We start from the raw sequence: 21,053 nt of genomic DNA, 5'->3' as shown, positions 1-21,053 counted from the left end.
CGGGTTTTCCCGCCGCCAGCGGCCCGGGTCGAGCCTCACCCCGGGCTGGGTCCTGCGGCGGCGCCGCAAAGGGGAGACCGAGCCCTGGCGACTGGCCAGCGGGCTGCGTGACTCGGACGCGGTCGCTGAACCGCGCCGAACCCCCCTCCGCCCCCGCACCGCTCCTGCCTCGCGGGGATGTTGTGAAAAAGCCGCCGGGTCGGTCGTGGCGCCTTCTGCTTCCCGTCGACCTGACCCCGCTCAGTGTTTACTGGCGGCGCTCCAGTGTAGACCGGGCGGGTCTCCCCAACCTTCGGGTCCCAGGCCAAGGGATCCCCCCACTCAGATCCCGCGTCTGTTCTATTTTGTTTTTTCTTAAGATTTTATTTATTTATTTGACAGATCACAAGCAGGCAGAGAGTCAGGCGGGGGTGGGGGGAGCAGGCTCCCCGCTGAGCAGAGAGCCCGATGCGGGGCTCGATCCCAGGACCCCGGGATCATGACCTGAGCCAAACGCAGAGGCTTAACCCACGGAGCCACCCACGCGCCCGCGTCTTTTCTATTTTAAACCTCCAAAGGACAAAGTCCAAATGCTTAGCGGACTGTCCACCTCAACCAGGCTGGCCCGCTCCTGTCTTGCCTCTGTTCAGGAACCGCCTATCTCCCCTAGACTCTGGGCCACCAGCAGAGAATTAAGCAAATTCCCTGCCCACGTGTGGCGCACATTCCCCTGGGGGAGGAGGATCTGGTGATCTGGAAACAAGTCAGACTCTTCTGTGTTCCACATTCTTCCAATCTTCTCCTTGATGGGATCTGGGCGAGGCTCCTGAGCCCGTGCAAAGGTTTCCACAGCTCCACACCTTTGCATATACGGTTCCGCCTGCTAGAACAACGCCCTTCCCCTGTTTTCCCCTGAGGAACTCCCTCAACCTTGAGGAACTCCCTCAACCTTCAAGCCTCTGTGGGATTTTGCCTCAGGGAGGTCTTCCTGCCTACTGCCAACCACAGGTGGAAGTGGCTGCTTTGGGCGCCTGATTAATATACAAGCTTATTCCAGCACTGATGACAAGGTTTTTGAATTCTCCCCTTTGGTGCTTGGCTCCCCGTTAGACGGTTAGATGGCAGGCGCCTGGATCTGATTCATTCCCGTATCCCAAGCCCTGGCAGTTGGTAGGATCTTGGGGGCCTCCAGCAAGTACTCAACTGATTCCATGAACGAATCAAATCCGATGCCATCCACCAAGAAAGGGTTATTACCGAGATGCCCTAGTCCTCCCCTGGCTCTCAAGCCACCTGGACTCCCAACTTGCATTCCTGCCCTTTTGGGATCTACACATACATGATTGCACTCTGTATGCTCACATAAGCACACAGAGGACTCGGGCTTCATCCACATGTCCTGCATCCGGCACGTCCCCTGAAAACAGTGATGTAGGGAAAAAAGTTAGAGTTCCAAGCCTACGGCCAAGAAAGAATTCTTGAGGCATCTTTAGTGCAAAAAAGTGATTTTATTCAAGCACTGGGCAGGTCCTGTGGGCAGAACTGCCCTGGGGTCATGAGGAGTGGCCCACTGTATACTTTCAAGTTGGGAGGAGGTCTGGGATAGTGTAAGTCTCTAAGGAATTTTGGAAGCAAGGGAGCCAGCTGCTGTTGGGAAAGGTCATTTATTCCGTCTAATAAAACCTTAGGCATGAGACCCTTCAGCTGTATATCTATGGGCGATATGCTTGGAGGATGATTGCCAACATGCATCTTGGGGGACTCAGAGATAAAGGAAGTTTTCCAAAGAATTTTTGAATGTTAAAGTAGGCTTACAGGATCCCCGGAGGTGGGGGATGGGCTAGGATTGCCTTTTGCCCTTGAGACAGTTGAGTCCCAAGAGGAATGTCACTCTGCCTGTTTCAAGGACTTGTCGACAGGCTGTAGGAAATTAAAAAAATTTTCTTCCGCCTTTGTTTTCCACATCAGCACCATATACCCACCTTTGTCCATGGCCTCCACCCATTCCTACCTCATCTCTGCTGCTCTCCCTGGGGATTTCCTGCACCACGAGGCAACCCCAGAAATTGCCAGGGTTTGTACCAAATCTCCCTTCTCACCTTCAGCCACAGAGTCCCACCCACCATTGCTCCGCCACCCCCAGCCCTCTCAGAGGCTAGCTGTCCCCAGTGTCACCACTGTTGCCTCTAGAGTCAGACTGCCTTCTTGGGGACGTCTTCTTGTCTGCCCTGTATTCTTTGCAGAATCCTGAGGCCCAAGACAGGCAGTTCCCACCCCAGCCCCAGGAAAGGCCTCAGGTGACACAGACTCCCTCCCTCTGTGCTGTTCCTGCCAACAGAGAGACGTCAGCCTTGGCAAGGCCTCTGGACACGTCCACGGCCTGCAGTGGTCAGACTGACTGCTGATGGTACTCTGTTCCTACCACGGCTCATACATTATGTAGGATGGTGGACAGCACACCGGGCCTCCTCTGGGCGAAACAAACCAATGGACGGGTGACGTACACACCCACTATGCCAAGACCACTTCTGCCCACATCACACCATTTGCTGGAGGCAGGGAGAAACTGACTTCATGACAGCTGCACAACCACAAGGTCTCCCTCTCCTCCGGTTAAAGCTAGAGATGTCAGATAGGACCATGTGACGTTTTGCACAGCCCCCAGGAAGGAGAGAAAAAGATGAGGGACTCTCCGTCCTTATGGGGCGGGCAGGAGATCTGAGACCCACCGAACACCCAGGAGGTGAGAGACACCCAGCCAGGCCTGCCCGCAGGCATGGGAACGGAACCTGGAACCCAGCCGCTCCGATTTTTTGATCTTAGACTTTCCACCCATCCTGTGGACATCAGACGATATTGCCTCCCAGAGACTAAGAGGAGGTTATCAGCATCCTTTTAGGAAAATGAAAGTCCTGTGCTCAGGTAGTGACTCCCAGGGAATAAGAAGTTAGGGTGACCAGAGCTAGAGTAAGCATCAATCAAGCCCTTCTCCCAGACTTTATCTTATTTAATCCTAACAGCAGACCCGAGTGGCATGAACCATTATTTCCATCTTACTTTAATTTTATTTTAATTTTTAAAAGGTTTTATTTATTTATTTGAGAGAGAGAGAGCAGGAGCAGGGGGTGGGGGAGAGGCAGAGGGAGAAGAAGACTCCCCACGGAGCAGGGAGCCCAATGCGGGGCTCCATCCCAGAACCCTGAGATCATGACCAGAGCCGAAGGCAGACACTTAACAGACAGAACCACCCAGGTGCCCCTCATTACTCCCATTTTATGGATGGAAAAGAATCCTGACCCGGTTGAAAAAGAATTTTAGGACAGGCGATGGATTCTAATTGTGCCACTGTGTATCTGTGTGACCCTGGGCAATCAGCTGACCTCACGAGCCTGAATCTCGCTCATCCGTAACGTGGGGCTCGTGATAATCGGAGGAAAGGTATGTGGAGTCCCCAGCATAGAAGACAGGCTCATGAAAAAGAAAAAAAAGAACCAGAACAACTCGGAATGCATATCCTAGATTTACAAGGGCCCACATAGGAACTGTGCTTTACACACATCTCACTGACTCATCCTATAGCCCGAGGGAGAGAGGGGACTGCTCCTGTCCCTTTCCTTATTTTAAGAAGCAATAAATCACTTGCATGAGTTCTCCTCATGCAAAGCTACAATTTGAGCCCAGGCAGCGGAACTTGGTGTGTATACAACTGAGTCTCAGAGAGGTTCTGACACTTGACCAAGATCACACAGCCGGTCTGTGGGGGACAAAAGGGCCAGACTCGTCATTTTCTCATTCCACTCGCCGATGGGGCCCCTCTGCTTTTTCTACTGCACAGGTAAAGGGTGGGACTGGGCTCACTTCGAACAGTGCCTAACCTGCGACAGGTACAATAAAAGTACTAAATAATAAATGCTCTGGCACACTGGGTGCGACTCTCCCCAGGGCGCGGGTAGGGGGAATTGGACCCTTCCCTGGGTATCATGTGGGAAACAGGCCACTTCTGGCTGCTTACTGTTTACTTACTCAAGGCCTTCGGTGATACCGCACCTGCACGCCCGCCTCCTAGGGCCAAGGCTCCGAGCACCCAGGCGGAGAGGATGCCCAAGACAGCATTTGGACATAGGAGCCTGGAGTAGTAGGAACCGGTAAACTCTACCCTCTCCACCCCCCACCCCCCGCCCCAGCCGTGAATTGTGTGACAGGTGCATGAGGACGGCGAGCGTGCGGGTGAGAGACTCTTCTGGGGAGCCAGGCTGGGGCGGAAAACAGCCAGAGTCCCTGGATGGGCACCTGGGGGAGGGCCACCCACACGGCCCCTCTCCTTGGGCGCGGTCCCAAGGGCTGCTCCCCGCCCCCCGCCTCCGCCCCCAGAACGGACGCGGCCTCCCCTCCTCCTCCTGGGAGTTGAGGCACCCCTAGAACATCCTGACAAGGGATCACAGTGCGTGGAACACGTCCGATCTGGGGTTTATTTTACACTCTTCACCCATCTGCAGGACAGGGTGCGCACGCATGTGCGGGCGCAAGCTATCCTCTTCAGGTTCCTCTTCAACACTTCTGATTATTCCAGGAGCATGTCTCATTTTGCTGCCAGAAGCCCTTTAACACCTCTCTATCCGTGCTTATCTTGCCTTGTCTTGTCTTTAACAAAACAGAGTGCAGGCCTCCAGCTCAGAATTCCTAGCAGGTGAAAGTATCTAGCTAGAAGGTTAGAACACTTTTTTTTTTCATTGTATTAATTTTTTTTTGTTACCTTCTATTTACGCAAGTGATATTGGTATTCTATTTTCGGTAGTGATAAAGAGTTTCCTTTTCAAGTGCGCGGTTAGGAGTGGGTACTCTGCCAGTCAGACTACGAGGTTCAAATCCTAGCTATGCCACTTAACTGCCTGTGTGACCTTGAGCAAATCACGCAACCTCTCTGTGCCTCGATTTTCCCTCTGTAAACGGAAAGTAATAATGTTTAGGTTATTAGGTTATTTAGGTTATATAATCTTTAGTATCTCCTCCTTAGGTTATTGTGACGACCCCATTAGCTCGTTTATGTATAGGGCTAGTATGCACTGTACAGATATTTGCTATTATCCGGTCAAATAGGGCAAAAACAAACGGACAAAACAAACCCTGAGGTTTAGAGAAGACCTCGTTGGACCAATCCCACCATGTTCCGTGTGAGAAAGCGCAGTTTTGAAGAAGATAGTTAAGTGGCTGAGCTAGGATCTCCGTAGGTCTCTGGATTCCTAATGCATTTACCAGCCATTTCAGTCCTTGATCATTAATGCAGCGTCTCGCCGCGTGCGTCTGTGAAATGGGACCAGCAGTGTTTCATCGGATGCTGAGATGGTGTGTTCGGGTGTTCTGGCTAAGAACCTGAGTGGGGATGGTGGCTCTAATGGACCTTCACAGGGCTAATATCGCCCCCATGGGGACACAAATAGGTTCTCGGTGGCAAAAAAAAAAAAAAAAAAACACAAAACAAAACAAAAAAAAAACACCAAAAAACCAAAAAAAAAAAAAAAAAAAAAAAAAAAACCAAAGCAAACTAAAAAAACCTCTTTTTAGTATACTAAGCACAGATATGCAGTTTATCTGTGTTATCAGAATTTCATGGTGAGACATGGTGACTAGGAAACAAAATGTCTAAAAAGGCTGCTTAGGGAGGATAATGGCAGAGAAAGGGCGGAGAAACACGGCTTTAACCCAAACATTTCCGACTTGAGTCGTTACCCATGATGGGTTATGCAGTCAGGGCAAGGGGTCCTCCTCAGAGGATGAGGAGAAGATGGTTGGGAGAATGTTTCATTCGGCCACTAAAGGCTTCATCTTTAACAGTCTTATCTTGTGGCTGGGTTCCGGGGTCAGGCTCCCTGCTCAGGAGGGAGTCTGCTTCTCCATCTCTGCTCCTTTCTGTCTGCCCCTCCCCCTCCTTGTGCTCTCTTTCTCTCTCAAATAAATAAATAAAATCTTAAAAACAAAAAACGAAAACAGGGGCACCTTGGTGGCTCAGTGGGTTAAAGCCTCTGCCTTTGGCTTGGGTCATGATCCTGGGGTCCTGGGATGGAGCCCCTCATGGGGCTTTCTGCTCAGCAGGGAGCCTGCTTTTGCCTCTCTCTCTGCCTGCCTCTCTGCCTACTTGTGACCTCTCTCTCTGTCAAATAAATAAATAAAATATTTTTTTTAAGTATCTTAAAAAGAGTTAAAAAAATTTATAGAGACCAATGCAGTCAGAAAATAGGATTTTAAAAATCCTCGTTCTCTTCCTGTGTAACCTTGGACAAGGTACCAAACCTCTCTGTGCCTCTGTTTTCCCATCTCTTTAAAATAGGCACAATAATACACAACCCGCAAAGCTGTTCCTCTGCTAATGGGGAAATGAGTTATTTGTAAGCACTCAGATCAGTGTCCGGCCCACAGTAAATGTTCTGTAAGTATCATTTAATGACCTGGTTTCATTTTATACCAGCTTCACAGATGAAGAATTGAGGTCCACAGAGCTTGGCCCACCATCATTCAGGGAATGGAAGAGCCTACATTTGTTTAGCATTTTAAAAATTAATTCCAGCTTCATTTAAATAAAATGCACACATTTTAAGGGTACGCCGTGGGCACGTTTACCTGTGTGTACACTCCTGATCAAAGTAAGGGCAATCCCAACGCTTCCGAAGGCTCGCAGGGGTCTCCCCTCGGTCAGGAGCTCCCCAGCAAGTTAAGCGCTGATTTTCCACCAAAGATTTTCTGCCCGTTTTGAACTTCATCCAAAGGGAGGCCTACAGTCAGTTTCTTTTATTATCCGCAGTCGGATTTTGAAGCCCAGATGGTCCCACTCTAGAAAGTGCCATCTTAACTATGATCCTCTACTGTACCGCCTGTTACAGCCGCGAGTCCTGGGGCGCTCGTGTTCCCCCCTCCCCCCTTTTCCTGACCCCTTTTTCAGCGGGGCCTGAAACGGAGCTGTCCATCAAGCCCGCGACGAATTCTAATTGGTCAGTTCTGTGTTCGAAAGCCCCGCACAGCCCACCCCCGCCAGAGGAGCATCTGATAGGGCGCATGTTTCAGGAGGCGGGCCAATGGGGAGGAGAGCCTCTTCTACACCGTCCACCCGCCCACCAATGGGAGCGAGGTGTGCCCGCCCCCTTCAACTGCCTCCGCCCAGCGGCCTCAGCCTCGTGCCCTTGCAGTTTGACACCCTCCTGGTGTCCTGAAAGAAGGTCCCCTCGAAGCTGCCTAAGAGATGCAGGATGGCGGGCCCCGACTCCCTGCCTCACCCCTGGGCCTTCTGCACCCCTCCCCTCCCTGCAGTGGAGGGGAGGGGAGGCTCTTCCAGGCAAAAATAACACATATGTAAATATGTATGTTTTCAGGGGGTGTGTTTTCTTGGGGGTTTTTTGTTTTGTTTTCTGTTTTTTTTTTTTTTCACTTCCCTTTGTTAATGGGATAATGCCTTGGTTTTTCTTTTTTAAGAAGCATTATTTTTAAATTTCAAGTATCTTTACCATTTGAACACCCTCTTTCCTTTTTCTGAGTTTTGGGTGCTGGGGAGAACCGCCAGCCTCCGTCTGTAGCCTCCACCTTGCCCCTCGAGGTGAGAACCCAGGAAAAGGGAGAGGGGAAGGGAGGAGCTCGGGGGCGGGCAGAGGGCGGGGTAGCGGGGAGCTCCCAAGAAGGAGCAGGCACACATCTTTAGGGTTGAAGGATGAAGAGAAGAAATTTTAAGGTGTGAGATGCATGGGGAAGTGTAGACCAGCACCAAGGATTACAGGGAGAAAATGAAATTGTCGTAATTGCTTGATTTAAAAAAAAAAAATCAAGATGTCCAACTGTCCTGGATGAGGGATATTTAAAGTGAAATAAAGGTCCTGAAAAGGAGCACATGGATGGTTCAGTCAGTTAACCATCTGCCTTGAGTTGAGATCATGATTTCCTAGTCCTGGGATCCTGGGATTGAGCCCTACCTTGGGCTTCCCGCTCACTGGAGAGTCTGCTTCTCCCTCTCCTTCTGTTTCCCCCCCGACCTGGTCATGCTTTCTCTCTCCCTCTCAAATAAATAAATAAAATCTTTAAAAGAAAAAAAAAAAAAGATCCCAAAGAGATTAGGGGAGAGCAACACCTGATGGCTTACAGATGGATGGATCCCATGGGGCATTGAGTGATCAGGGTGAAGGGAGTCTTAGAGTCTGAGGGACACCGTGTGTTCTCATGCTCATCTTTTCTCACCTTCTCTACCCCAGACAGACATGGCCCTGTTCTTTGTACTGGGCTGCATTTTCTTCCCACTGAGCTTCACTGTCCTCTGCTGGGGCCTGCAGAGCCACTCCAACCTGCGGATGGAGAGAGCAGAGGCTGTTTCGGTGGCGTCCAAGTAAGAGGGCAGGGTGAGGGTATCCTTCTTGGGCTGGGGCTGGTTGGAGCTGGGCTCCTGCTTTCAGGAAGAGTTAGTGGTGAAAGCAGAAGCAGGAACAAGGCTGTAGGCTGTTTGGGGATGCCTGGTGAGCTTGAGGACTCCATGCTTAGCCCATCCATGGGGCAGCAGCTGGTTGACTCCATCCAAACGCTACGGAACTAGAATAGGGGGCTCCATGTTGTCTGACCTGCTTCTTTCTTAAAATAAGTTGAGCTTTGATGTGAAATCTCTTAATTTTCAAACGCTGACAAATAAGTTAGAATTTAAGAAAATACTATCCTGGCAACACCATACGGCTAAACAAAGCATGTTTGTGGGCTGGATTGGGCCCTTCCGCAGCCAATTTTTGACCTGTTCATCATAGCTTAATATATACATGAGCTATCATGGAAACCAGTGGGAGAGGGAGCAGGCAGAAGGCAGAGTTTATGTGGGTGTCTAGGTGGATTCCTGGAAGACAGGAAAGTGTCTGTGTCTGCTGTAATTCATGTCATCCAAAGAGAAGCCATGATTGACTAGGTTTGTAGTCCTGAGTCAAGTAGATAAGGAGCCCTGTGATCATCCATCCTCCCCTCAAACTCAACTTTGTTCTTTGGCTTTGGAACTATCCATTTTTGCCAGTTCTCATAGCTGTGTTGTCTTGGGCAAGTTTTTTTTTTTTTTAATCATTTTTTTTCCCCTCCCCTAAATCTCTGAGCCTGTTTCTTGTCTATAAAATAGGTCTTACCATCTGGGAAGATTAAATTAAGAATGAACATAAACCACCTTGCCTCTTGCCCAGCACGTAGTAAACACTTAAGAAGTTGGGTCCTGGGCCGCCTGGATGGCTCAGTGGGCTAAGACCTCTGCCTTTGGCTCGGGTCATGATCCCAGAGTCCTGGGATGGAGCCCTGCATCGGGCTCTCTGCTGGCAGGGAGCCTGCTTCCCCCTCTCCCTCGATTTGTGATCTCCGTCTGTGAAATAAAATCCTAAAAAAAGAAGAAGAACAAGAAGAAGAAGAACAAGAAGAAGGAGAAGGAGAAGAGCGGAGAAGAAGGAGAAGGAGAAAGAAGGAGAAGAAGGAGAAGGAGAAGGAGAAGGAGAAGGAGAAGGAGAAGGAGAAGGAGAAGAAGAAGAAGAAGAAGAAGAAGAAGAAGAAGAAGAAGAAGAAGAAGAAGAGGAGGAAGTAGTAGTAGTAGTAGTAGTTGGGTCCTTTTCCTCCCGTTAGGGGAAGCCCTGAGGTCAAGAAGCTAGGGCCACTATTATTCCTAAGTTGTGCCTAACTCCTTCGGCCAAAGGCTAGAGACCTCTCAGGGTCTGTTCCCTCTGCGTGCCACTAGAGGGCAGCACAAAATTGCAAATCCAGCCTTTTGCACCTCTTTTGGGGAGCAAAGGGAAAGGTGTTTGGACAGGCAAAGACAGATTGTGTGGTGGTTTTTCTTAAAAAAATTTTAAGGATTTATTTATTTGACAGAGATCACACGTAGGCAGAGAAGCAGGCAGAAATAGAGAGAGGGAAGCAGGCTCCCCGCTGAGCAGAGAACCGGATGCGGGGCTCGATCCCAGGACGCTGAGATCATGACCTGAGCTGCAGGCAGAGGGTTTAACCTACTGAGCCCCCCAGGCGCCCCCCAGGGTTGCTTACTGAAGTGCACCATAGCATAGGCCTGGAAACCAAAGTCCGTTTGGGGTACAGGCCCCACATCATGCAGAAGTCCAGAGGACAGTGGGGTTCACGACAGGAAGGCCAAATTCCAAGAAGCAGCTCAGAGCCCCAATGGGGTTCCAGCAGGGCCTTGGACGGACATGCAGCATGACCTGGGCTAAGTCACTGTGCCTCAGTTTCCTCACGGTTGAATGAGAGGTTTGAACCAGCAAATCCCTGGGGTCCTTTCCCACAGGGAAACTACTATTCTTTGAAGCCCCTTCTCCCCCAGGAAGGGGAGACTGGAAGATAATAAACCTGAAGGAAAAGAATGTGACCAGTGCTGAGGGGAGGCCAGGCAAGGCGAGGCAGCCTGAGGGACAAGGGCAGGGACATCCTCCCATTCTAGGCGGGTTTTCGGAGGGAGGAAGTTTTCCTCACCTTCTTCAAACCCCGCGCGACTCAGATACCCAGCATGGGAGGGCTCCCGCCTCTCCTAACTATGTGGCCTTGGGGAGGGCCACAGAAGGCTTCAGGACCACTCCTTGACCTGTTAAAGCCAGACAGGTGCTTTGCAAATGTTAGACAAGATCAGGAGACAGGCTTGCCGCCAAGAGGGGACCTAGGGGCGTGTCACCCACACCTTCCACTTTCCCCCCTTCCCATTGGAGTAAAGGATGTGGGGGGTCTCTGAGCCTGAAGGAGGCCGTGTTGAGGTGTTTTTATTCTCATCCAGTCCTTAAACTCATCCTTCAGAGAGAGCAAGCTGCGCCACTTTGTCTCACTCCCTCCTCCAAGGAACCCTTTTTCTCTCTGCTGGAGTGACGCCCCTGGACTGGGGACCCCAGCGGACCACTGAGGGGCAAGCTTTGGGAGGCACCGGCAGAGGAAGAAATGGCAGGCATTTGAAATGTGCTGGTGGGAAACAGGGTCCAGCCCCCATCTGGGGGCTCCAAGCCCCCTCCCAGCTGGCCAGGGACCCCAGGGACAGCTTCCTCCCCAACAGGAGAACCAACCCTCCCTCGGCCCATGTCCCCAGCAGCCCCCTGTGCCGCAGCTGCTGTCTCTTTAAGGGCCTCCCCCTCCCTCTTTCTCTGCTCCCCCCCATCTCTGTCGCAGCCGCTGCTGTGGCTCAGAGCTGCATGGGGAGACGCTGCTGCAGGTCCGGTTTCTTGGTGTCTGGTCGGTGCCATCATTCCCCACCCCTCCCCCGCCCTCCCCAAGCCGGTGGCTCCCCCTCCCCCTCCCCCTCCGCACCGAGGGGGCAGGGGGCTGGGCAGGAACTCTCTATAATGCCCCGTGCAGCCCCCGGGCCAGGCGGCGGGGACCGTGGCGGCAGAGGGAGGCAGGAGAGCGGGGCTGACCGCTGACCCCTTGCCCGGCCGCTCCTCCCGGCTCCCTCCCTCCCTCCTGCCTCCCTCCCCCCCCCCCCCCCCAGGGCTGGCACCACAGTCCCACCCCGCCTTCTCGGGTCCTCCCAGCCTCGGCACGTCAGCCCCCCCCCACCTGCCTCCTCTCTCCCTCCCCTCCCCCACCGCATCTTCCTCCCCCTCCGGTCCCCTCTCCCCGGCTGTCCTCTTACCCAGTCCTTTCCTCCGGCCTCGCGCCAGCCCTCCGGCCGGCTTCCTCGCGCTCCCCACCCCGGACCCTCCCTCCACCCAGTCTCGCCCCGTTTCCCCCAGTCTCATTGACCCCCTTTCTCCCTTCCTCGGTCCGACTCGCGGCCCCATCCTGTCCCCATCCTGTCCCCGCCCTGTCCCCTTTGTGCCCCTTTTTCCTTTTTCTTCCTCCCTCCCTTCCTCACCTCTAACTCCCTTCAGCGTGGCCTCCCTGTCCCCTCGCGGCCACCAGCCTCCCTGCCCGTGGCCTGAGCCACCATGCTGACCCCAATGGTGGCTGGGGGGGTGGTATTCCCCGGACTCTTCCTCCTCTCCAAGAACACGCTCCAGCGGCTGCCCCAGCTGCGCTGGGAGGAGGCTGACGCGGTCATTGTCTCGGCCAGGTAAACTGCGTCCTTCCCCTCGGCTCCTCTCCCCTTCTCAGGCATTGTCGGGGTGGAAGGGGCCCCAGTCCTTCCCTGGACCCTTGGCCCGTTAGGGACTGGGGGTTCCTGAAGCGGTTGGTGGGATGTACCTCCACGCTTCCTGCCCCCCTCGCCACCTTCCTCACTGTCCCAGGAGACCGGGTTCAAGCCCAGCCATCTGGTCTACTAGTCTCCAGACTGCTTTTCTTTCCTCTCCCCCATTCACCCTCCCACCCTCCAAAGCAGGACCAGCATGTGACTAAAACATTCCTGTTAAGATATTAGGGAATCAGGCAGGGGGCAGAGAGCTGTGTATTAGTCAGGGCACATGTTTGGGGGGACAAGGGACAGAGGAGTGAACAGCAGAACTCTGTACATGCTGGAATGAGGGCCAGAGTTGGGGAGGGCAGCCTGGGGACAGTCAGAGAGGGAGCGGGAAATTGGCTGGGGGAATTTGGGGTCACCAAAGAGTGACATGGTGACGGATGGCCTAGTGCTGCGAGAACAGGCCTGGGGAACCTCCTTGCCATCCAGTGCTGTCCCTGTCCCGACCCTCCCAAGGAAAACACCTTGTTAACAGCATTGTCTCCTCTCAAGATGACCTCCCTGGTGTCTTCCTGAGAGGAGGACCGCTCGGGAACACCAATGACCAAGGGAAGGCAGGCAGCAGTGAGGAGTGCGGTGTACTGAGGAGCAGCAGCAGGACAGGTCCCGGAGCCTGAGGTGGGGGGCGAGCCCCGGGCAAGCCGGCCTCAGGCAGAGATGGGCAGACACTGGCCCGAGGCACAGGAGCTGGAGAGTAAAGACAAGAGAAACCAAGAAACCTTCCTCTACCTCTGCTCCCTCTTTCTCCCCAGGCTAGTGTCCTCTGTCCAAGCGGTCATGGCCTCCACCGCTGGCTACATCGTCTCCACCTCCTGCAAGCATGTCATTGATGACCAGTAAGTGCCACGAGACCAACTTTGCCCAGGTTCCCGCAGCCCCGTGTGTGCGTGTCACTCCCGAGGACCCCAGGTCTTCTAGGGGACCTCTTCAGTGGTCCCCCAAGCCCTTCACTTGGGACTGAGCAAGTTAACTGCATTAGCTGCAACTCAACACCCAGGGATAAATTTATCCATGTCCTGTCCTTAAAGGTCAGAGCCAGGAGGAAGAGGAGAGGGGACCAGAAAGGGTTGTCAGAGCGTCTCCTAGGCTTCCTGGACCCTCATATCCTAGTCCTGTGTGCCCTTTCCTCCCCGCTTACCTCCCTCAGACCCCTTTTCGAACCAGCACCCCAACGGGGGTGCCTCCCTCCCATGCCAGGCTCACCCCTCTGCCCCCCTCCCAGAACCCAGGTGTCCGGTCCCAGCTCCGTGCGCACGAGGGAGACAGAGGAGCGAGATGGCAGAGACAAGGCCACTAACGGTTGGGCCGTGGGGGGTGGGGGGGCGGGGCAGGGTGAAGAGGCCAGCCTTTGGCGCTGACTCTGCCGCAGTGCCCGGTGCTTGCCAAAAAAGCCCAGGCCTGAGAGCTGGGGCGGGAGGAGGAAGCAGAGGGGCCCTGTCCGTGGTGCTGACGGGCCCGCTCCAGGTGACCCCTGGGCTGCTGCAGGATGGCCCGGCTGGGTGCTGAAGACAGACACCCCGCGCTTAACTTCCGGTCCTGACCCCCTTCTCTGGTGACTGTTGGGCAGTAGGAGCACAGTCTGGAGGACCCTGACCTGCGGCGCCCCTCTTTCTCCACAGATGAGTTCACTTCTCTGTGGAGTGAGGCACAGTCCCTTCCTGGAAGGGCTGCCCTGAGGAGGCGCTGAGCTGCGTGAGCCCAAAGCAGTTTGCCCCTTGCACAGTGGGCACTTAACTCTTTCTTCAGATTCCACTGGGGCACTTAGCTTCTCTTCCCCTCTGCCCTTCTCCTCCAGCCCCGGACCCAAGAGGAGCCTTCTCACACAGAGGTCACCTCTCCACTCATCTTTCCTACCCCCCTCCCCGGGTCTGTTCTTGTCCCTTCCCCTGTAATCCTCAGGTGGGTGGGGAAGATCAGGGTTGATCCGGGGACAACAGCTGTTCCTGCTCCTGAACACCTAGCTGCTGAGAGTGGGGGGGACGGGTTTAACTCTTCAGGTTAAACCGGGACTGCTCCCCCTGGCCCCCCGCAAGCCACACTGGCCCCTGGGGCTAGCTCTCCCAGCCACTCCTGCTCCAACTCCCCCTGGGCCAGTCGAACCCCTTTCCACCAGGGCTCTCCCTGCTTTCCTGCCCTGCGTGTCTAACCTGGGCTGCTGCTTCCTTTCCCTTTTGCCTTTCTTCATGCTCCAACATGGGTCCCAGATTCTCTTTGCTCCAAATCATCTCTCCTGGAGTGGGATACCTGTCCCCTTGCTGGCTGGTCTTCCCAGGGTTTGCATTCTGTTTCCCTCTCACCCGATCCTTCGCTGGCCTCCCCCCAGACCCTCATTCCTCTTCTCCCTTGGGCAGCTCCTCCTATGTGGTCTCAGCTCCTTCTCTGCGTCACTCTGGCTGACTTTGCTTTCATCCCTCCACCTAGCTGGGCCGGTTCCCTGACCTCAGACCTGCCATGCGGCTATAACGCTTAAGAGAAAGTGCTCAATGTGCTGAGTCAAGAAGAAAAATGCAATGTTGCATATTTGTGCACTTTTCATTTTTGTTTACTCTCAAAGTACACAGAACTTTCTCTCTTCTTGGCACCTTTTGCTCAGCATTTTCTTCTTAATGCTTGGCTGTACCTGAAAAAAAAAAAAAAAAAACCACCACCAACAACAACAAGAGCTTGGGCCATATTCAGGCAGAACAGGCAGCATTGATAGTACCACCAAGTCCCCAGTGAGGCTTCTCTGTGATACCTATCTTGAATCTTCTAGGGACAGTGGCGGCAGACTTCCCATGGTTGGTTATTCCTTGGCCAAGTCACCTAGTCTCTCAGTTTCCTCATCTGTAAAATGGGGGTGGTAACCAACCCCACTCTGTATAGGGCTTCTGTGGGGAGTGAATAAATTTAGGCATGTAAAAGGTTTTGGATATTAGAACAGTGCCTGCGTGTCGATGGATGTTGCCAGTACGATCCGTCTCCATTGCTTTTGCCTCTTCTGCTGTCATTTGTCCTAACCCCACCTGTCTCTCAGATCTTGCCTGAGCTTGCTTTCTCATTCTGTCACTGCCCTGTGGTCTATGGCTGTCCTTTGGTGTCTTCTCCCTACCTCCCCTCTCCCCATATTGCAGAGAGAGAGAATATGAAAGAAAGAAAGAATGAATGAATGAATGAATGAATGAATATGAAAAAGGGGTGGGTTCTGAGGTCAGACAGTCTGGATTTGATTCCCAGCACTCCTACCTACCGGCGTTGTGACCATCTGACCTTGGGCCAGTTTCTTGCCGTCTACCCTTGGGTTCCACTACGGATCTCAAGAGTCCACTCACACTTCCACAAGTGTGAGTATCCCTTGTGATCTGACTCCGGTGGCACATCCAGGGCTGACCCAGGCACCTGGCCACTGCTCTGTCCATGTCCTTTCCTCTCTGATCTCCCCTCCCCTCTCTCTGCCCAACAGACACTGGCTTTCCTCTGCCTACACGCAATTCGCCGTGCCCTATTTCATCTATGACATCTATGCCATGTTCCTCTGTCACTGGCACAAGCACCAGGTCAAGGGGCACGGAGGGGATGAAGGGGGGCCCAGAGCCCCGGGCAGTACCTGGGCCGTGGCGCGCGGCTACCTGCACAAGGAGTTCCTCATGGTTCTCCACCACGCCGTCATGGTGCTTGTGTGCTTCCCGCTGTCGGTGGTGAGTCGGGGTGCCGAGAGCCAGGGCTCCCTGTCCTGCTCACACCAGTGCTATAGGAGCCCGGGGAAACCTGTGGCCAGGTCCGCCAGCAGCAGGGCAGTCCCAGGACGGAGAGGGTTTCCTGAGCACCAGGCTAGCCCCAAGCACTGAGAGGGTCTGGAATCCCCTGGCCCCGGGCTGGATATGCCCAGCCGTGGGGCCTGGGAGCTGTTGTTGCAGGTCTCTTGGCCTTGGTTCCCTTGTCTGTAACAGAAGCTGTAGAGTCCCCCCTCCACACCCACAGGATGGTTGGTGGGATACGGGGCTTCCCGTGAATAGGGTGAACACAGGTGTTCAGACTTTCCGAGTTGAGCATCTCCAAAAGTGGCCCCAGAGAAAAGAAGGGAGGGAGTCCAGGGTGAGGCCAGGCTAGTTCCTCCCTCTTCTCCGCAGGTGTGGCGTCAGGGCAAGGGAGATTTCTTTCTAGGCTGCTTGCTGATGGCCGAGGTCAGCACCCCCTTCGTCTGCCTTGGCAAGATCCTCATCCAGGTGAGAGGGGCCTGCGGGTGTGAGAGCCTCAGCGGACGGCACTTTCAGGGAGCTCCAGGGGTTCTTCAAGGCACCAGGTCTGGGAGGGGCTGCAGGCTAGGGTCAGGGGAGGCGGGGTCCGGGGAGGGGGCGGAAGGGGAGGGGGGCGGAGTCGGGGCCCCGCCCGCTCCCTGACCGCCCCGCCCCCTGCCCGCCCCCCCGCAGTACAAGCAGCAGCACACTCTGCTGCACAAGGTGAACGGGGCCCTGATGCTGATCAGCTTCCTGTGCTGCCGGGTGCTGCTCTTCCCCTACCTGTACTGGGCCTACGGGCGGCACGCCGGCCTGCCGCTGCTCGCCGTGCCCCTCGCCATCCCGGCCCACATCAACCTGGGCGCCGCGCTGCTCCTGGCCCCCCAGCTCTACTGGTTCTTCCTCATCTGCCGCGGGGCCTGCCGCCTCTTCCGGCCCCGGGGCTCCCGGCCGCCCTCTCCCTGTCAGACCCAGGAGTGAGGGGGGGGGGCGCCCGGGGGTGGGGCGCTCCCCTGCCCCATCCCACCCCCCCACCTTGGGGCCGGGGCTTTGGGGCTGCCGGGCAGAGGGTGGGAGCCAGGAGCCTCTTGCCCTGACAGCCTCGGGACTGACAGGTGGACAGCAAAGGGGTAGGACCTCTCCCCCAGGGGCCGAGGGGCGGGGGCCAGTGACAGGCCGGGAGCGGAGCCTCATCTCCCAGCAGTGCCTGAGCCGAAGGTAGCTAACCCTTCCTGCACACCCCTTCTCCCGTCACCAGACCTGGGGCCCTGGGGAAGGAAGGACAGAGGAAGGGGCCATCACTTCCCGTCCCCTGAGGGCTAGAGGGCCGCGGGGAAACCGACTCAAGGGGACCAGGACTCAGAGAATGTGGGGGAGGCCCTGCTGCCCAGGGCATCCCAGCCAGCCCCCCGCCGCAGACTCCTCTCAGTTCCCCACCACCACCCGGGAGGGAGCGACACCCTAACTAACCTCCCCCCACGCAGGCCTTGCTTGGGGCTAGCTGCCTGCACGGCTCCTCTCTCGGGGAGGCCGGCCTGACGAGTCTTACTTTATTTACTCGCCCAAACCATACTAGTCTCTGGGGGTGGGGGGGGAGGTGGCTGCTACTCCCCCACCTTCCCAGTGCTGAGCAATCCCGGGGGCAGGGGAGGGGGCACCCCGTCTCTTCCCCTTTAGGCTGCACATCTTGCCCTCGGGCCCTGGCATGTCCCTGGTGCTACAGACCTCTCAAGGCTTCCTCCGGTCTGGGGTCAGGGGACCCTGGGAGGTGCTTTCCAGACCGCTAATAAAGACGATCTGATCTGCGTGAACGCCAGCAAGGCCCTCTCCACCCAGTCGTTTGGTGCGGGGAAGGGTGGGGGGTCTGGGGGTGGAAAGCGCGGATGACCCCAGGACGGGGCAGGAAGCCCTGCCTAGTTACGGAGCAGTCAGGGAAGGAAAAAGTAGACTTTTATTCATCAGCAGGAGAGGAGGGTGGGTTTGGGCACTCAGGGCAGAGTCCCGGGCCCTTGTGCGGCTCCTCAGGCCCCTCTCTCACAGCTCCTGTGGGATGGAGACAGAAGTGGGGGCCTCACCCCTGCCTCTCTAGGCTTTTTAGGTCCGACAGTCTCGCCCAAGGCCGGCGGAGGTGGGAGGGGCCGGGGGAGGTGGGAGGGGCCGGGGGAGGTGGGAGGGGCCGGCGGAGATGGGAGGGGCCGGGGGAGGTAGGAGGCCGAGGTGGGCGGGGCCAGCGGACGGGGCGTGCGGGGGGGCCCTTACATGTGTGTGCAGAACTGGTAAAGCAGGAAGAAGAAGGCCACTACCAGGGCGCCCACCAAGATGTGATGGAAGAAATCGGAGGTGGATCCTGTTAGACGAGGAGGAGGAGATGGGGACCTGGTCTCCTCTCCAACGGAAGGGCCAAGGGCAGCTCTTCTCCAGGCCCTGGGAAGGAAGGCAGCCCCTTCTCAAGTGGGTTCATACCTGAGTTAACAAAGATGACCGGTTTCTCTCCAATAAACTGGGCCACAGCCAGGAGCCTGGCTTGGTCTGAGTCTGGGTAATCAAAGAAGTCGGGTCTGTCTATGAAGTACAGAGACTCTGCTCCCCGAGCCAAGGTGTTGGTGCTCTCCTGGCTGGGTGCTAGGGAACAAAGTCTATGTCAAGAACCAAGCAGACCCCTGCCCTCCATCCCAAGAAGCTGTAGCTGACCCAGGACCCTGCCAGGCCACACAGCGTTAGCGTGGCTGGGAAGGGGCCTGATTCTGTTCCAGGAGCTTCTCAGGGATCAGCTGAGCTCTCCATGCGAAGGATGAGGAGGGTAGGAGACATGTGGAGGGCGAGGAAGGCCCTTCCTCAGCCTCCCAGCTCCTAAGGCAGATCGACCCTTCACCCCAAGACTGCCCCCTCCCCACCGCTCCCAGGGCAGCTTCCCACCTGTTTCCACGGCCGCCAGCCCAGCCAGCCACGCCCATGCCCACGCCCACTGCCGCAGCCTCATGACCCTTCCGCTCCTGGGACAGGGTTGGGGGCTCTGTGATGTCATAGCCTGGGGTCATTCTGAGCATGAGCTCTGCGGTGAGGGGCGAGAGAAAGCACTGGGAGCTGGGACCCTTCCCCCAAGTCCCCGCATCAGAAGACACTTTAGGACCCCCCCTTGCCCAGGGCCTTCATCGTTGGGGCGATGCCAGTGATAAAACAGTAACGGGGCAGTCCCAACATTTAGAACTAGGAGGGACCCGGGACAAGCTTGCTGGAAGCTGGGACTAAGGAGAGGTGCAGGCACCGTCTTTCCTGGGGGGAGGGGCAGGGATAAACACTTCCAGGGACCCCCCAGCCCCATCCACTCTCGACACGGACTCCGTTACCCATCGCAGCTAGCCTGTCCTCCATATACTGAAAAGGGAACCCAGGCACAGAGGAGCAAAGTCATGTGGGCGACGCACACTTCCCAGGGCCGGGCATTTTCCTCTCTGAGGCAACCCCCTGCCTGTGCCCCCAGATTCAAGGGCATGGGGGTGTCCCTTAGCGCTCCGCGGAGGATGAGCCTGGGGCTGGGAGCCAGGAGAAATAACAGGCGTGTCCCACTAGGTGGCAGCAGTGCTCCCGGTCGCCGGTTTCCCTCCCCGCCGCGAGGGCCCCGCTCCAGCTCCTCCAGGCCCTCCTCCCGCCTCTTCCCGCAGGTGCCGCAGGAGAAGGTGCTGCTGCGGGAACGGCTGGCTTGGGGGTGGTCGGAGGGAAGGCCCGCCCATCTCGAGGCAGGCCCTTTGGTCACCCACAGCGCCCAGGCAGGCTCCCCTCTCTGGGTGGGGTCCCCCAAGGACCATCCCGTTCCCCATTTCCAATCCCCGCTGTTGGCTGTCTGTCACTTCCCAACAGCCGCCGTCCATCCTGCGGGCCCTCTCGGCCTCAGAGTTAGCTCTCGTCTGATTGGCAGACGGGCCTGTCCGTCACCGATGTGTTCCGCCCCCCCCAGTCCAAGGACACTTCAGGGTCTTCTTGGTTTGACTACACAGATGCCTGTTGGACAGTCTCTGCCAGTGCGGGCTCTGTGACTTCCCCCAAGCCAGGCACGTGTCCGTGGCGTGTTGGGGGGTGGGGGTGTCTTCCGTCCCGTGAGGGAGGCGCCCTCCTCCCCTGGATCCCCACTCCTCTTTCTTGCCCTCGGGCTTCCCTCTGTGTCCTCACAGTAGCCCGCGGTCAGGTGGGTCCTGGCTCTGCTCAGCTTCTATTTCCTAAACGACGAAGCTCAGGGAGGAGAAAATGGGCGGAGAGGAGGCACAGGCTGACGTCTGACGTCCAGGGGTGTCCTGACGGCCTCTCTCCCCTACCCTGCTCTCTCTTCTAAGAAAGAGAAAGTGACTTACCCAAAGTCCTGGCCCCCGTTTAGCCAGGAGAAGGGCTCCAGAGCCTTAAGTCATGGGAGTAGATCCTGGCGTCTCCTCACCCGCCCCGACAGAGTGCAGCTGCTCTCCACCAGAAAAGACCTTTTTGACACTGACAGTGAAGTAAATGTATTGCGTTCCTGCTCTGTGCCGGGCTCCATTTGTGGCCTAGATAGGAATCACCAGGGCTTGGTCCCTGCCCTCAGGGATCACAGGGGAAAGAACTCTTGGGTGCACGTCATTCGGGTAGAGACAGATGTGATGTCTCCGCTTCTGTTCTTCAACCCCTTCCGACCTGGCTCTGACCTTACCACTCCACTGAAGCCACTTTTGCCAAGTCTAACAATGACCTCTTAACTTGCCCAAACTGATGGTTAGTGTTTTTCATTCCATCCGTCTCGTCTCGCAGCAGAACCGTGCCCTTGCCTCTCGGTGTGAGAGCCGTGCTCGCCCATTTTCAGGGTTCTACCTTCTCCAGCCGGCTCAGCCTTGGACCTTTCCTTCTGTCTATATTCTCTCCCCCTAGGTGATCTCATTCAGTCTCCTGGCTTTAAATACCATCTATATGCTGGTGACTCACAAATGTATATTTCCAGCCTAGTCCTCCCCTCTGAGCTCCAGACTCCTCTACCCAACTTCCTGCTTCGTGTCTCTCTATGTCCAAAACCATCTCCAACTCAAGAGATCACACATGGGCCTCTCGGTTCTCCCATTCCGAACTGGGCTCCTGCTTTCCATTGCCGCAAATGGGTCTCCCCGTTCCTTGAGCCAGGAGTTACCTTAAGCCCCCACCCCCCACCCCCACCCCCGCCGCAGACAGAGCAATCATCAAGCCCTGGT

General features: G+C 55.8%; 2 protein-coding genes across 3 annotated transcripts; one reads left to right on the top strand and one right to left on the bottom strand.

The window, feature by feature from the left end:
- The first annotated feature begins 7,160 nt into the window (after positions 1 to 7,160).
- TLCD3B (TLC domain containing 3B) lies at positions 7,161 to 17,665 on the top strand. Of its 2 annotated transcripts, XM_059155036.1 has the most exons (6): positions 7,161 to 7,561; positions 8,208 to 8,338; positions 12,886 to 12,969; positions 15,576 to 15,810; positions 16,243 to 16,338; positions 16,543 to 17,665. In XM_059155036.1, the coding sequence occupies exons 2-6, from the start codon at positions 8,214 to 8,216 to the stop codon at positions 16,828 to 16,830; spliced, it is 828 nt and encodes a 275-aa protein (XP_059011019.1). In that variant the 5' UTR covers positions 7,161 to 7,561; positions 8,208 to 8,213; the 3' UTR covers positions 16,831 to 17,665. The 2 variants fall into 2 exon arrangements, with proteins under 2 accessions (XP_059011019.1, XP_059011018.1); XM_059155035.1 differs by lacking the exons at positions 7,161 to 7,561; positions 8,208 to 8,338 and adding an exon at positions 11,118 to 12,007.
- C17H16orf92 (chromosome 17 C16orf92 homolog) lies at positions 17,657 to 20,127 on the bottom strand. Its single transcript, XM_059155037.1, has 4 exons — positions 18,766 to 20,127; positions 18,313 to 18,471; positions 18,109 to 18,196; positions 17,657 to 17,892 (listed from the first exon to the last, which is right to left on the bottom strand). The coding sequence occupies exons 1-4, from the start codon at positions 18,872 to 18,874 to the stop codon at positions 17,871 to 17,873; spliced, it is 378 nt and encodes a 125-aa protein (XP_059011020.1). The 5' UTR covers positions 18,875 to 20,127; the 3' UTR covers positions 17,657 to 17,870.
- Between the last annotated feature and the right edge of the window lie 926 nt (positions 20,128 to 21,053).

The sequence above is a fragment of the Mustela lutreola genome, chromosome 17 (genome assembly GCF_030435805.1).
Source record: "Mustela lutreola isolate mMusLut2 chromosome 17, mMusLut2.pri, whole genome shotgun sequence".
In the NCBI taxonomy this organism is placed as follows: domain Eukaryota; kingdom Metazoa; phylum Chordata; class Mammalia; order Carnivora; family Mustelidae; genus Mustela; species Mustela lutreola.
Note: the sequence above shows the minus strand (reverse complement) of the source record. Positions and strands in the feature narration are given on the sequence as shown.